The following is a 16472-nucleotide window of genomic DNA, read 5'->3' on the forward strand; positions in this document are numbered from 1 at the left end:
GCTATCAGAAAGAGCACCATTCCGTGATGCTGTTCGGTTTTCGAGAGCGGACGGGAACGGACTGTATTGTGTATATCGATCAGAAATGAAGCGCCGTAAATCATGGGCCGCGCAACACTTTTGCGTGCACATGACTGGGAAAATTTACTCGCTTTACCTGGTATTCCACATTCATTGGTCTGTGTGCGAATGAACGTAATGGGATAGCGATTCGTTATTCGCACAAGACAAACAACGTTCTTCGAAAGATAGAGATGTATGATGCGCCGCGATGCATTTATACTAATCGTGCAAATTTGCTCATTGTACACATCGGCCAAGACCTCATAATTTTAAATAAGCGTTAATTTATCTATTTGTAAGAATCTATGTTTATTAAAAATATAAGCATTTTTGTGTTAGAGTTTTCTTACTATAGGCAAATTTGATTATTGTGGTATATAAAAATTGTACGAATGTAATATTTTTAATGAAACAATATCATAATTAACTTGAATAAGATTTTAGTATTGCCTGATACTTTCTGGAATTTAAAAAAAATTTATTATTCAAACAGGTTGAGGAAGAAATGAGAAACTTGAAAAGAGCTCATATATGAAACAATCTAATATTAGTATCGTAGTACATGATCAGTGAAATATTGCGTCTTACGCGCGACGGATACCGCAATAAATACACATCTAGTGCAACGGGCCGCATTTAGCGACCTCATGAATAAAGCATGACGTCTACATTCCGCAGGGAAGTTGCGGAGATTTTTCCTTTCACGTATCTGCCAAGAAACTTTAGTTCGCTCAAGAGACGGGAAGCGTTCACGAAAACTCGTACGAACGCCATTCTTTACTGTTATCTTCCTGGACGTTCATCGTCATGTTCTTATTTATGCAACAAGATTGCATTCTCGAGGATCATGAGAGGCTATTTTACCCCAGAGCGGGAATTCGCAATGCGTAATGGACGCGAATGGTTTACAATTCGTCGAGATCTTCCAACACAGAAATTTGTCACCGAGAATAAATATCTTTCCCCGACATCTTCTCAAACTTCCGATACTTCCATATACGGGTCTTTTTATAAACTTTTTCTACATTTCATGATGATTAAAAATATTATCTATATCTACAAATATAATCTCAGTAATTTAACGTGCATAGTGGGCGATCTTGGAAAAATTATAACGCTTATTTAATACGGACTGATGGACGATTTGGAAAATAACAAAGACACTTTGACCTCGATCCTCGAACTGAATCATTTCGTGCAAGAGCACCGTGATTCAAGGGCCGAAAGGTGCAACCAACCGTCTGGAGTTGGACGAATTCCAACTAGATAAGTACCGCACGTTGTCAGACATGTAAAGACGCGCGACATTTTTATTGCGGAATAAATTTGAATAACATTCTGAGAAAGTGAAAAATGTTTGATGGCGATTCTCAAAGTATCTTTACAGCGGCGGGGCGGCAGTTCGTTTCGTGTGTCAAAGCGTCCGGCAACACAATCGTCGTAAAGTTCGACGTGTAATTCACGGCCCAGGTTTGTTACAAGATAAAATACGAGGTAGGCATGTGTAACTTTCAGAACGTTCTAATTTTCGACGAGGTTTTCTTTCAATTTGAAAATCGCGTTGCTATTGGTTATTTCACGGAGCAAACTTTGGGGCAATCAGAGCGACTCTTGGGAGGGAACTAACGGCACGACGATTCGTACAATGAAAATTCTGGAAAGCTTCCAGGCAGTGTATCGATTTTCGGGAGAGGAGAAGGGTGTAAGTGTCTATCTCGACAAGAAACTAGACCAGAGAGAGAGAGAGAGAGAGAAAGCGGTCTGTCGAACGTTGTGCCAGAAAACTTGCATAGATGTCAGCGACCCGTTCGAATATGAGGCAATATGTACCGCATAGGTATATACACTGCGTACAATACGTGCCCGTTTCAACTGCATGCGTTCGCACGCAGGCTGCGACGAAACATTGGTAAACGAAACATGTATGTGCGTTCCGGTTACCGCTGCATAAATTTATCCCGAGCTCCCTATGTTTTATGCAGACGTTTTATGATAACTCTGGCACATCTGCTCTCCATAGATCTTTCCTTGAACGTATCTCATAATCTGGTTGGTTACATTTCGCGGTTGATATAGACGCGAAAATATTATTTTTTCATTCTTTTCAATTAAAACATAGTTAATTCTAATTTTCAAGTCAAAGCGGGGAAAATTTGTGCAGCTCGCTCGCGGAAACAGATCTAATTTCGGATAGATTATTCCAGTTGCTAATCTAATTTTATCATAAATCAGATCGATTCTCTTCCTAAAAGCATTTATATTTTTATGCCCCCCTCCCTACACTTATGATGAATGAAAATGAACATGAAAAATACGCTCGTGTCGAGAGAAAAGAAAAGAGCAAAAGTAAGTTCTAGCAAACACACAAAAGTGACAGGAACAGAATAGAAAAACGTTACTTTTGGACCTCTTCTTACAATTAATTAATTAATTTAATTCTCCCATGTCGTTGCCAAAACAATTCAAAATTATCTGACGAAGCAGAAGTATTTGCAATTCCGTTACTGACCGCCAACACGATAGGCGTGTATTAAATCTCGAGCGTGCCGAAATCAAAGTTCTGGAATGCCTCCAGAAACTATCTCGATTTTCGGTCAGTCGAAGGTATACAAGAAACCACGTCCGAACATCGTGCCAGGGACCGAAAGCGCTGAAAACGCTCCGCGGGCGCCGCGGAGTCGTTGCATTGGTAACGCATATCGTGCTGCAGCCCCCGATATCTGAATCGCATTCGTTACGAAAGATCCGAGGCGATGTGCAGAGCGTTAGCGCGCTTTCGGAGACGGCATTCGAATTCGCTTTCGGATGCGAGCTGCAACGACGTTGACCCTGCCGCCGATGCGACGATCATATCGACGAGGGTCGTCGATCGAGCCCCGTCGATCGCGAGCGTGTGTATACCTATACATATGTATACTATTCACATACGCTGCAAGTGCACGTGCGCATGTTTCGCAAGTAACTTCATTGAGCCACGTGAGCTTTTTCTTGGCAAAACGTTATATGGCTTCCGTTTCCGTTTTTTTCTCTCTCACTTCGTTTCCGTTTTTTTTTCTCTTTCACTCGTTTCCTCGCGCACGCTCCTCTCCGTTTTCTTCATCTCCGTCCCTTTTCGAGGCCACGCTCGAAGATATAGCTCTCGAAGAAATGCTTGCCGGCAAATGTGCGTTACCTCTGTTATATTGTCTTTCTCAAAAGTGGTAATTTTATTTTATCCGCGTAACCCAGAATTTAAAGGGCGACGAACTATGATGAAGAATAATATGGAAAAGAGGATTTATCGACTTGTTTGCCCTTTTTTTCCTCGTTTCTCCGTATTACGACGTTGATGTATAAAACAAGGAATTGTTCGTGTAATTGTGCCACGCACTTTTATCATCCGGCAAGAAATGCCGCTGCTCGTTTCTCGCCATCGCTCTTAAAAGAAAGCGATATCTTACTTCCCTGCGCAAATAATGCAGTAAGAAAGATTTATCTCTCTATTAAGTAAATTAAATACGATAATAATTTCTCTTGTATACAATAATAATAGCTTAAATTATTCTGAAGCATTCGCAAATTGTTCGTGTATCCGGAACGAGTATATTTTCAGGGAAGAATATGTAATCTTCCATCTATTTATATCTCTCCATCTATCACAGTATCTCAATTTTCTCCTTCAAGCCGGTAAGAAAGCTCTTCACACCGGTACAGCGTCTCCCTTCTTTTCCCGTTAACTTCGGCTTTGCTATGGAAAGAAGGGCAACGCGGTTGCCTTTCACCAGGCCAGCCGAGGATTTTGATGGAACGGGGTGGGTCGGAAAAGAGCTGTGGGGGAGGGAAAAGAGAGCGAGGAGCGCGGGGAAGCAGTTGTTTGGAGACTAAATTGTCCTGTTTGATGTTGGTGTCTGATGTGGCCTGAAGCATCCTCAAAGAACTCCGCGTGGAAGAATATGGCTGGCTGGCGGGCTTGGGCGATGCCGATGGTAGCTCGCGAGAAGACGTTTCGCGCGCGGAGAAAGAGAGACGAGACGAGTCTACTCGCGTATATGCTCCCCTTACTCGCGCGGTTTAGACGTAATTCGTATACACGGAGGAGGCAGGGCAGTTTACAGTCTGGCTCCATTTTCACGCCATATCCCTGAGCCAAGAAACGTTACCGCCATTCTCTTTCATATACCGCTGCCTGGTAGAGGGATTCTCCACGACGCGACGGTCGATGTTCCGCTCGGGCGATTCGCGATTCCTCGGCTTCGAGGAAATCCGATTTAGTCGTCGGGCGGACGACGACGGCACGGCACGGCGCGCGGCAGCGCGAATGAGAGTGCCGTTTTATCCACGCGCTCGTCTGCCGCTCGATACAATCATCTGTGTTTGAAAAAGAGCAAATGCTTTCTCTTTCTGTCGGCGCGGAGCAAAAGTACGGAGCCTGTTATTGAGTCATGATGCTCCTTTTGAGAGCATCTTGAACGTATATTACAGCCGTTCCTGCCGAGCTAATAATTTTTCTAGTGCATGCTGATATTAATGTGTATTTCACAGATATTTCGTCTGTACTTTACGAGAATTTGAAAGATGGTATCGCCGACTTGGATTAAAGCAAACCAAACGCGAGAATTTATTTAATAAAATTTAATATAGTGTATATTATATTAGTTTTAACACCCACGTAACGCCATGTATATTTGTTTTAAATGTTATAGAAGAAAATAAAAATGTGCAGCGCGAAATGTATGTAAAATTCGCAGAACTCGGTTTCCATTTATTTAGACGAGGGATCCATGCGCTACAAGTGGAAACTTTCAGCGTGTCGGTAAAGGATTAAAATATATTTTAACGAAGGCATCCCTCTGACGCGTAAAGCGGTAGAAACAAACAAATTGCCTTAATCAAGAATGAGAAATTTATCGCATTCCGTGTTACGAAAACGAGTTGTTTGCTCAAAATTAAACGTAAACTAGATTATATTTGCGAGTTGATCCATAATTCACGCTTGAATAACATACTTAAATCCGATTCCATTCGGATTCAATTCGCATGTTGTTCCGTAATTTTTAGCAAGTATAATTAAATATCAAAAATTATATCGCAGATTTATTAAGAGATTACGTTGCCGTAATTAGTGACTATTTTGTGAAAAAGACGGATTTAAACAATGCAAGCGTACAACTATAGTACAAATATTTTGATCTCTTGTAATTCCTTGAATAGCTTTAAAAGCAACCTAAAGTCATTATGCGGAATAAGAACGAATAATTAAGTTTTCTCTTAATGTTTAATTTAAACCGAAGAAGAGAATGGGGTTTATTAATATGTTAGGCGATTTATTCTACTTATAAGAGAAACAAAAATAGATTGTTCAAGCAATAAATCGTTAATCGATCCAATGCGAACAATAAAAGAATCAAGTATAAGAAAAGTATCAAATCTGACGTCTTTTGTACAAATTAACTTTGAAAACTTCCGCTATCTCTATCAATGGAAAATCTTTACGAGCGTCATCCTCGTCGGACACAACTTTGTCTACCTCTAGCCAGTCCGTCGTCCATGTGCAATTACGACGGTTATACACACGTCTTTTCGTGAAAATCGTGTTCTCTCCGTGGAGAAACGGAGATACGTGGACACGAAATCGCGATTGCGGCAAGAGAAGGGTCGCGTTCTCGTGTAATTCGCGTTGACGTATCCATCGCCACAAGCGCGCATCGTGCAAATCGCGCGCAGTTGTTAATTTGCTTTATACCCTTAAACGGCCACGGTACGTTGCAACTTGTCGAAAAGGGCAACGGATGGAAACAGAGTTTTATAATTAGAGGCTTCCTTGCCGCGCGCGTTTATGCCCCAAACGTGTAATAACGCCGCAATCTGGATTCACAGATAAATTAACGCGTGCTTTGAGTAATGCGCGCACCGCTGTGATTATTTGAAGAACCTTTAATCTGCTAATTGTTAGATCTTCGAATGCATCGGTATATATTCAAGCTAAATCCACTGATTTTAGTGGTTTCATCATTTTATTAGTTAAAGTTATTTCTATCTATTGCTACTTTTAGAAAAATCGATAAATAATCAGATTAAAGCCAAAATAAATCTACTTCAACCAGTCAGCAATTAAGCGTATTTAATTAGAATATTCTGACACTTTTTTTAGTCATTAAAAGTTGTTATTGAAATCGCACACAGTATCGATCATTATGATCTCTTTCACTCTATCTAAAGATTAAAGGAACAGATTGTAAAAATTGCTTGAAAGTCAAATAATTAAAGAAGACAAAATCACAAGATCAATTTCTGAAAATCTTACATTAATTTAGCATCTAACGTCTTTGATAGGTAATAAATGATCAAACAAGCTGTGGTAAATTTAAAAGCACAACTTTGGCCAGGCACAAGTTATTCGAATCGGTCATTTCGTACGCGTAACAACCCAGTAACATTTACGCGGTGGGTAAAGGGAGCGTGCAAATCGTGCACAACCATTAACCCTGTTTCCATCTGGGCAGTACGTTTTGCAGTAAAACTCGTAGTTGAGATAGCAAGCTGTGCCGTGCTCTCCGCACGTGTGTGAGTACGTGCACACGGGTGGATAGGTGCGTGTTGTTCGTGCGCTTGCGACTGGACCCTGCACGAGTGCACCTAAATCCGTGATTGTGGCGAGAAGGCTTAACGTTTTCGCTCTTAAATGATACGAACGGGACAACGCCGTGTCTCCGCTTGTATTCCAGCGCGTTTTACTCGCGTAGAATCGTATGCACTCTCACCTCGCTCCATTTATCGGTCTCCCACATCGGGCAGGACACGGTGTTGCAGGTCTCCTGAATGCGCGGTTTGTGCGTGCTGCTACACTTGTGGTCGGTCAGCTGTAATGACAAGGATTTAATATCATTATTAAAATTTAATATATTATCGCTACAATTTTAATAATTAGATGTGAGACTTTAATACAAGTGTACAAAAGTAAAATATCAGAAAACACAGAAATGAGATATTTCTCGTTGCGAATATTATACGGCGAGGTATCGACAATTACAGAATTATTCATAAGTCTTTATGAATTAATAAAGATGAGAATTCAATCGTATCTCAGAAATTTAATTTCGCAGATCATCAAGATATTTGTCGCTAATATTTAAAAAAAAATGTAACAGAAAAGTTTCGTTAGGGAAAAGTCAGTCGTAAATATTCTGCATAAATTCTCGAAAGATGTCTGAAGCTGTAGGCTGCGTAGGACGTCCTGCATGTATGAAATATGAACGTACACCGCCTATACGTACGTTATGTACGTGTGCGTGAAAGCTGTCGGACGGGGGAGGTTTTACGCGCGGTGAGCGACGACGTGTACTCGCGAGGAGAGCAAGCTCCTCGAGTTTAAACGAACCGAACTGGGTTAGGGATCGCGGGATCTTCTTCCGTAGACCGTCGAGAAGCGGGACAGGGCTGCGTATGTAAATGCGACTCGCAGACAAGTACGAAAGTACGGCATAAAATTCCCTGAGATGAGAGGAATGGTTAACGTTCCGTCCGCGCGGAAGCGCGACGGAATTACGGCCGTGTCTAACGTCAGTGGCGAAATGTGAAAAATGTGGCGTTTTATCGTGTGCACGCGTAACGCTGATTCCGTCGCGCCTGGCAGATTTATTCCAGAAAGATTTATTTGTCTTTACACCGTAAAAAGCGTCGACACCCTCTCTGGGGGTGGGCAGACGCAAACACACCCCACGGGATTTTCGAAACAGAGTTACCGTCGGCATGTACTGTATCGATTTCTCGTATCGTTTGGACAAATATGTATAAACAATTTAATTATGATATCTCAAGCTTTGAGCGCTTTGCATGAATGACGTTTATGAGAAGTCTCATCCCTCTCTCCCGATAATAGATTCTTTAATAATTAGGGAGAAGAGATGGATATATATAAAATTAATAGTATATTCATTGAATGAAATAATAAAGAGCAATAACAACGGTGTGAATAACAGTTTGTTAAATTTAAGACAAATGCCAATAATATCGACAGCTAGGACTATTCCACAATGTGAAATGTTGAAACACGGTTGAAATTCGAGCGTAGCTGTATACGTTTCATTTCGCGTTATTAAGAGATAAGTAATATCTCGAACTCCACCGAGATCATCATAGAGTCTAGGAGAAAACTCGACTAAACGAAAACTTCATTATTGAAGAGCCTTTCTCTCTCTCGGATTTACCTTCGTGGTTTCGTTCCCGTTCTCCTCGGTACAGAAGACGGACCTCGTTCGCGAACCGCCGCCGCAGCTCGCGCTGCACGCACTCCATTCTCCGTTCATCCACCTGGAAAAGATTGAGAAAGGAAGTTCGCTCAAGGTGTGCATATCACCAGGAATATCTTATAACGAGATTAAGTTTGTTACGAAGTTACGCGGCCGCATTCGCAAAATTGCGCGTGCCAATGATTAACATTTCACCTTCGTCGGCGGAGGAAAAAAAAGCACGATAACGGCAACGGTCCTTACGGTTATTTAAAGTCGGTGTAAAAAATGAACGTGCCGCGTCAACGTCGACGGATGTAAAGTTTATGATCCGAGGATGGCGACATGCTGCTTGAAACGCGCGCGTTTAAAATGCGGCGGGCGCTCTCATCGATACGTTTCTCGTTCTTTTACATCGGTGGATACGTTCATTTTTCACGTTCGGTATACCCGTGGGTTGTCCGAGTTCCAAAACATGAAATAGAACCTCGCATGCGGCACTGCCAAAATCTCGCCGCCGCACTCGCTCCCTCCATTTTCCATTCGTAACAATGCGGAATTGTTCATTCCGTAATACGACACAATGTTTGCGTCAGTTATACACGCTGAACGTGAAGGGTAACGCGGCAAAACTTCAAACACACGTATATGTAAAATAAAATAGTCCCTCCAAGATACGTATACATTTTCTATTTCAATGTGAAAATAATCATCCCGAAAGATGTTTTATATCAATCTCACTTTTTCCACAAATAACGCATTTCGCGTTTCTTTTATCTCGTTGGAAGCTTTTTCGATTTACGACGTTGTGAAAATTTCCGCAGTATCATTCATCGAATAAATGGTATAGAAATAGCTTCGCTTTTGACGGTGGATATTTTGATTCTAAAATGCCAAAGCGTTTCTCTATTAAAACTCACGACTGATATCTTTGATAGTTTCCCCAGCCTCAACATATCGGCGGGAGAGAAGATACCGATTTGCTGGGCATTTACAAAGTAATCCGGGTGGAGTGCCTTCCATCGACGTAACGGGCTTTTTATGAAACTGTCAAAGTCACTCTCGGCATTTTTCATGCACGACGCCGTAAAAATGTTCCGTGTACGAGCGATTGCGCTAAATGACAAAGTGAAACGGTAAACTCTCTCGCCCATGTCTCTGGGTTTACGTAGCGGGATATCGATCATCGATTATACCGCCGACCTTGCCGATCTCGCCGAGCCTCGACATTCTTTCCATCGTGATCTTCAAAGTCATCTTTGATGCGTTCAATTTCCGGTGGCAAAGCCGCGCACGCATTAGATATAAGGATGTTCGGTGCGGAGAAGCCACGTGAACGCCAAGTGATCCCCGAGATTCGAAATTAATTACCGTCAGTCTTTTCAATTTTTCACCCCCTATACGCGTGTCTGTTCCCCAAAATTGCACCCGACGACGGACTACCGTGTCGTGTCGACGCGCTACTTTTGACTTTATAATTAAGATCCGTTCACGGCCTAACACGTGTTACCAATATCCGCAATGAATTCATAATGTATATATGTGTCAACATGGCTATATCTCGCGGATTTTCCCCGATAAGCCATCTACCGTAGTGCTTGCTTATGAAACTCATTATAAAACACGTCTCTTGCCTGCGTCTTTTAATATATAAACATAAATTATATCATGCATTATCGCAAGTATCGTAATACCAAGAACAAAACCAAGAATTCATTGTAATTATTATTTCTGTAATATATTTTTCTATAATATACGAGATCTGAGCTATCGCTATCTCCCGCTTGAATACCATGCTAGATAGACAATTGAATTTTGATAAGCATTCATGATTCGCGGTCGGATGTATATGGAGATCGCTTAAGCCTCAGCGGTAAATAACCAGGGGATAAGTCGTAATGTGCGATTAAATCATAACTTCCGGATTGCTATACCTCAAAGCGCGGTTGCGGCTTTTCACGGCGGTCGGAGTTCCGTTCCTCTCTGGGGAGGGAAAGGTGGGCCCCCCGTTTAGTCGGTTTCAGTCGAACTAAATTCAAACTAAACTCGCGGCCACTCTAATCAAGCATTGACCGATTCGCAGCCGTTGACCGATTCGCTGGGCGATCGATGCCGCGCTGCTAATTTATCAACGGAAACGGCTCATCGACGGTAATCGCGGGTCCGCGATAATCGTCTTGTCGCGCTACAGACGCCCATCTTGATCGTTAAACGATACGATCCGATTAGTGACACTGTCGTCGCAGGCACGCGTATCCGGCAATTTTCTCGCGTTCTCGCCGATCGATTTGATCGAGTGACGTGAGATAGATCGAGTGAGATATATTACAGCGCGCGAGAACCGTCCGCTCGACGAAACGAGCTAATACGTCTCCCAAACGCAATTTTACCACGTGCAACTGGCGCCTGTTACACAGCACGATTTCTGCTAATTTCTCGCCGAGTAAAAGCTCGCGATCTGACCGTTTAAAAAACACAGCATTCTCCATTACTTTGCTTTTAGTCGCAAACCCAAAAGCAATTGTTTGTGGAACAGCGGCAAAAGACAATCGGCAAGGGTTTGGTCGATCGTCCCGCCGAATATATATCGAGCCGTGAATTCGAACACAAAGAAAAGAGATTCTGTATACCGGACGGCAAACTTTCGACTCCACGACTTCCATCCATAGTGTCCGCTGGATCCAGAGAGAGAATAGTTTGCGGGAGTTTTTGTCCGGGAGTCCCCGTCGACTCGCGGCGCAGTATCTCGTCGTTTGTCGGACGATTTCCATCGCGAAAACTCGCTTTAAATCGCAGTCTCGCAACCCTTCCGCGAAACGGAAGAGAAATATTGTTGCAGGAACAAAGATCGCTCGCATACCGAGTACCACTCTTCAATTTCTCGCTCGCTCCTCGCTTACTTTCTTGAAAATCCCGAGATATCGTACGAGAAATGCGATTTGTTCGCGAGTTAATGCGAGATGTGGAGAAAGTAACATTTTTTTTTCTACATAAACGGGGAATGGATATTTTATTGTTCGGCGGGGCGAAATCGCGCGCGTGCAGTTCGCGGGGTGAGGCACCTATAATATCTACCTCTCAATTGTACACGCGAGTGTGTGGCCTGACGTTTCTTTGACGTATAGAACGTGCATGCAGTTCTACCGTAGATAGTTTAGTCTGTCCGAAAGTACTCACTTCGTTGTGCAAGGGTGCGTGTTGCACGGCATTACGGGCTTCACCGAAGGTCTGCTGTTTGCATCGCAATAGCTGTCCTCCACGACGCTCTCGTCGGCCGATTTGCACACCGCCATCCCTATCTTGAAACCTATTAGCGCAAAAACGTGATCGGCAAATTAGCCCTCCAATTTGACGGCGAACGTTCATGCAAATAATGCTCGTGAATTTCACTCGTTATCTTCTTGTTCAACGACGTGCCTTTTTTTTAGCTCTTGAAACAGTTACATAATATACATTTAGGAATTATTGAATATAATAAAAAAAATCTCAAATGTTTGAGAAATACTCCTCGAATTATAAGAGAGAGAATCATAGTTTGACATATCTTTGTGTATAAATTAAATAAATATATGGATACTTCGGAGATGATACCTTCGAAAATCGACAAACTTTCGCATAACATTGAGTTACTTTGTTCATGTAATTGTTTGCATAGGGAAATATGGCTAAATTAATTCAGTAATTACCGACCTCCACCGCAGGACTTGGAACAGGCGGATATCGATTCCAAACTCCAGGAGTATCGCGATTGGCAGCTTGATCCATTCCCTCCGCACACGCCACACGCATCTGTGTTCTTGTTACTACCAACTCGAAGGTCGCAACCAACCTTCTGCAACAGAAATCCACGCTCGATTAATGAAACACGTCTTCCATATAATGGGTTTCAGCCGCGGTTGTCGTTATTACTTCCCAACACATTGCCAGAGACAAATAATATTGCCTTAAAGAATCGTTAAGAACACGGTTATTTCTGTTCTGCCATTTTGTGATTAGTCATTGATAAAAGAGTGATGATAACGGCAATTAAAAATGTTACTGGCATTTTAAGTAAAATCAAAATTAATAAATCAAAATTATTATCTTTGCATGAATTGAAAGAATTTCAAGAATTTGATTGTGTGAGAGAAAGGAAGAAAGATTGTAGATTTTCTCTCGTTTGTCCAAAGTTCTGCCAGCAAGTATTAACAAATTGTCGCTCGGCGCCGAATACAAAAATTTTTACAGAATTTTATTGCCGATTCAGAAGTCGCATCGCACTTATATCGATTTACTGTTTACGTGACAGGAAATTTTTCCCTGTTACGGCTCTGGTTGAAGCTGAAAGAGTTTCGCAGTATCGGCGGCATCCCGGACACATTAAGAACGTTGACGAATGCCGGCGCGTCATCGGGATTCATGCGAGAACGGGAAACGTCCTGCGAAAATTCCGGATCTTTGAGGTGGAGAAGATGGTGCTGCGGAGGGAGCTGGAGGAGGTGAGAGCTGACGTCGATTCGTGACCTGGCTCGGACGGCAAACTGATTTGTCATTCAGGTTGCATGGAGGTTTGCTCGGAGGTCGGGGAGTACATTATTCATCCCTTATCCTGGGCGAGAAGAGTGAAGCAAACTGGAAGGCGAAGGCGGCGCGAGCGAAGGTGGGACGCGCCTCGGTGATGCCGGGAGAGTAAAAAGGAGAGGGACGTGAGGCTAACGAGAGGGATCTCCCTCGTACGATCAACTGCGGTGGCGCCGAGATAATCCGAGATTTCGTCGCAGTGACCTGCGACGCGAATAAATCGTTCGTTCCAATTACCTACGCGCTTAAACTTCCGGAGTCGGCAAATCCGAGAAGACACGCGTCTGATGTTCGACGGCACGAGAGTGGAAAACGAGGAAATAGTAAAGTCAATACAGAACGTGATTCATGATTGCCCCGTTTGTCTTCCCTATATATAACACGCGAATGTCTGAGAACAGTCATTATATAGTCTGCTATTTTGGCGTCTTGATTTAATTATATATTTGTGCGCGTCGAGATACGATCATTTTAAACTTGATTGAGGATGACATTTTTTAAATCATTTATTTATAAATGCAATTTATGCAATTACACGTTCTTCCCGTTTAGCTTATGAGATAGTTATAAGCGCTGCTTTTCTTAGTTGCTATAATATCGAATCGCACAAATTATCCATCCGCTATGATGCATTCATATCTTCTTTTATACATACGATTTCGTGTAACGATGTCGTTTAATGAGAGCTAGACATTGCCGGGCGAAAATTGCACGCTAAATTCGGTACGGCGTGCGCGCGGCACGACGGTCTCCATTTCGGTCCAATTGATCGTTCGATTTGGCTGCAGAATCGAAATCGGGCTCGATTATCGTTCAAGTTTCAAACGCTCTGCGAAATACTTCCATTAAACATTGGTGATCGTCATTCGGCGAATTGCGGCCGTTACGAGCGTAGTTTTATTCCGTGCACCCCAATGCAGAAGCCAGTTTACGTAGATACTTTATTTCTACGTTTTCGAAACGAGAGATTCGGCTCCCTAATAGCCGCGGTCGGCTTCACGCATCGAGAACGCTACACTAACGCGAGAGTGAAAATTGGCAAGAGAATGGGGGTGCTGGACAAAGCGGATTGACATATTCTCGCCGGCTAGCATAAACGGAAGAAATACGTTCTAATGTATACTGCCATAAAATCCAATCTTCTGCAAATAGCATAATCGTGAGAATATGTTTTCCTCCTTCTAAGATAGCTATATGTAGTCCTAATTAATCTGTTAATCAAAACTTTTAATTTACGATTGCTCTTGAAATAATAAATAATAATATTATTGTTAATTATTTATTGGCGAAGTAAAGTATCTCTAATTTAATATAAATTATAATAAAATAATGTTAGTAATATTAAAATAATTTATAAACAATATAATAATATTAAATAATAATATTAATTTAATGAATAATTCAATATACAGCAACGAAAATAGTTCAGCTTATATAACTGTAATTTCTTTTTCATTTTATCCGCCACCGCGAAGATAATTCATGAGAGAAACGGAAAAGCTGGAGGATCAACGTTCACCGGATAGGACGGACGGCTGGCATCCGGTAGACCTGGGATTTGCCGAAATTTAATTTCATACGAGAATGAATTTGTTTCGCACTTTCTCTCCGTCGTATATATGACGACAGGATCGAGAACGAGATATCTTAATGGACACGTATGTCTCTTTATGTAAAAGACACGGCACACGCGGAGATGTGCACCAGATTAGGTTTACTTTCGCGAAAGTGAAAATCAATGATGGGGCCCCGATAATTGAAAGATAGGGGTCATCGAAGCAACCCATTATTTCTGTAGGTAAACAAGACGGGAGAAAACGAGAATTCCTCTGGGCGTGAGAAATGAAATATCGCGCGTCTTAATGGTACTCTGCGACCCTCCTCTGGGCACAAATAACCGCTGTAATACGTGACGGCGAAAAATAATAAAGTTGGTGTTATTGCACCATTTATACATACAAATTGCTGTTATTAAAAAATATGCTATTACTCAAGATTATATCGTGTGTTTAATATCAACGATAAGAGAGAGAGAGCATAATTTTGGAAGAATATTTTCAGATCAACATTACGTGATTTAAACAGTCCAAGTTATTTTATATATCAATGTAACGGAACATCATCAAAGACTTTTATTTCGTGTTAAAGTTCATCAAGGAAACTTTATTACAAAAGAGATTTGCAGAAAAATAAGACAATACTTTTTAGTACTTCTCCGAGGAATGCTTACAAATTCGAAATCGATTACCGAGCCAAAACACTCTCTATTCAGATTGAAATATCAGAGAGATTAGCAAGAACGATAATTGCTAATGTCTCGCGATTTTCCATACCGTAGCGATTTCGTTACGCAAATTTGACTGGCATTCAATTATTCGGCCTCGACATTCTATTCGATGTTCCATGTACCTTTCTGGTCCTTAGCACCCCCGCTGTCGCTATCCCATTAGGATACCACCCAGCCTTTTCTACCAGCCTCGCACCATCGACATTTCCCCGCCATCGTGTCTCACCTTCCTTTCCCACTGCACTCGTTTCTACCTTTTAACATAGTTTTCTCGAGAATAGGATTTACAGAATGGAGGAAGGGGTGCTTAACCCCCGGGCACTTTATTCCCCTTCGTGTTTTCACTGGCACGATGAAATTTATTGTGTACCTGTCCAGGACTACACAGCTCGGGGATTCAATATGTACTTATCATACATCTATTTTCTATTATGCAGGGCGCGTTTTCTTGTCCAACTTTAGATATCGAGGATAATCCGAGAGGAAGGGCTCATTTCAATTTTGGAACATCAATTACTTCCGAGATAAGCAACTGAAAATAGAGAATTAGGTTTCAGAAGAGAAAAGAAGGAACCGGGCGAAAACTAGAAGATGGAGTAGAAAGAAATGGGCAATGGACTCCGAGTAGCAAATTTTTGCCTCGCGTGGTTACTTTCTTCTCCCTTCTTCTTACTCTACGGCATTAATCATGGTCAAAATCTTTTCAGAAAATAGCATTTTGACCGAAAGTTAAGAACAAACTTTAATAAGATACTTCAGCATACTTCGTTTAAAGAGTACTTTTTGTCTCATATTTATTTTAAGTATTCTCTTAGTTTCTTACAGTTTAATAAGAATGAGAAAACTATCTGCCATATATTTCTAAAGGATAATTTTTTTTTTTACTAAAAAGGAGTAGTAATGCTTAATATGATTTTGATAACAATATACAAAATTGGCAGCACGTAATATTCGTTTTTCATAGGCGACGCGAATATAAATTGATATATTTTGCATCTTGGCTGGAGAATCAAATTTGCTTGCAGCGAAACAGTCAAAACTATATAGAAAGAGGTTTTAATTTAGACTTGACGAAAAATGTCGAAGGAACGCGGTCGAAAAGTGCTAATATAATACGTTATCCCGGAACACATAGGAAGAAGAACGCTGATGCCATCGCCGCAATTTTCGATTGATGTAATTTCTGAAAATTCGCTGTTCGCGCATCACAACGGGGGAACGGCGTAATAATTTTTTTCGCCCTGAAGATACATTTTAACGAGTGCGCGACGTAATGAAAAAGCTCGACGCGTCCATCGGGCGTGCCCTGCACAACGAAAGCGGGGGGACTCGGCACTTTTAATAACGCAAAGCCA

The 16472-nt window shown here is 41.7% G+C and overlaps 1 protein-coding gene across 3 annotated transcripts in view; it reads right to left on the bottom strand.

Moving 5' to 3' along the window:
• The window catches only part of Nolo (no long nerve cord), a 186191-nt gene that overhangs the window by 13629 nt on the left and 156090 nt on the right, over positions 1 to 16472 (bottom strand). For all 3 annotated transcript variants that reach the window (XM_071797746.1, XM_071797747.1, XM_071797745.1), the window contains exons 6-9: positions 11961 to 12102; positions 11448 to 11577; positions 8250 to 8352; positions 6804 to 6902 (exon numbers count right to left, since the gene is read on the bottom strand). In XM_071797746.1, the coding sequence (XP_071653847.1) occupies positions 6804 to 6902; positions 8250 to 8352; positions 11448 to 11577; positions 11961 to 12102 (474 nt within the window). The remainder of the gene's footprint in view (positions 1 to 6803; positions 6903 to 8249; positions 8353 to 11447; positions 11578 to 11960; positions 12103 to 16472) is intronic.

Source organism: Temnothorax longispinosus, chromosome 2, assembly GCF_030848805.1.
Source record: "Temnothorax longispinosus isolate EJ_2023e chromosome 2, Tlon_JGU_v1, whole genome shotgun sequence".
NCBI lineage: Eukaryota > Metazoa > Arthropoda > Insecta > Hymenoptera > Formicidae > Temnothorax > Temnothorax longispinosus.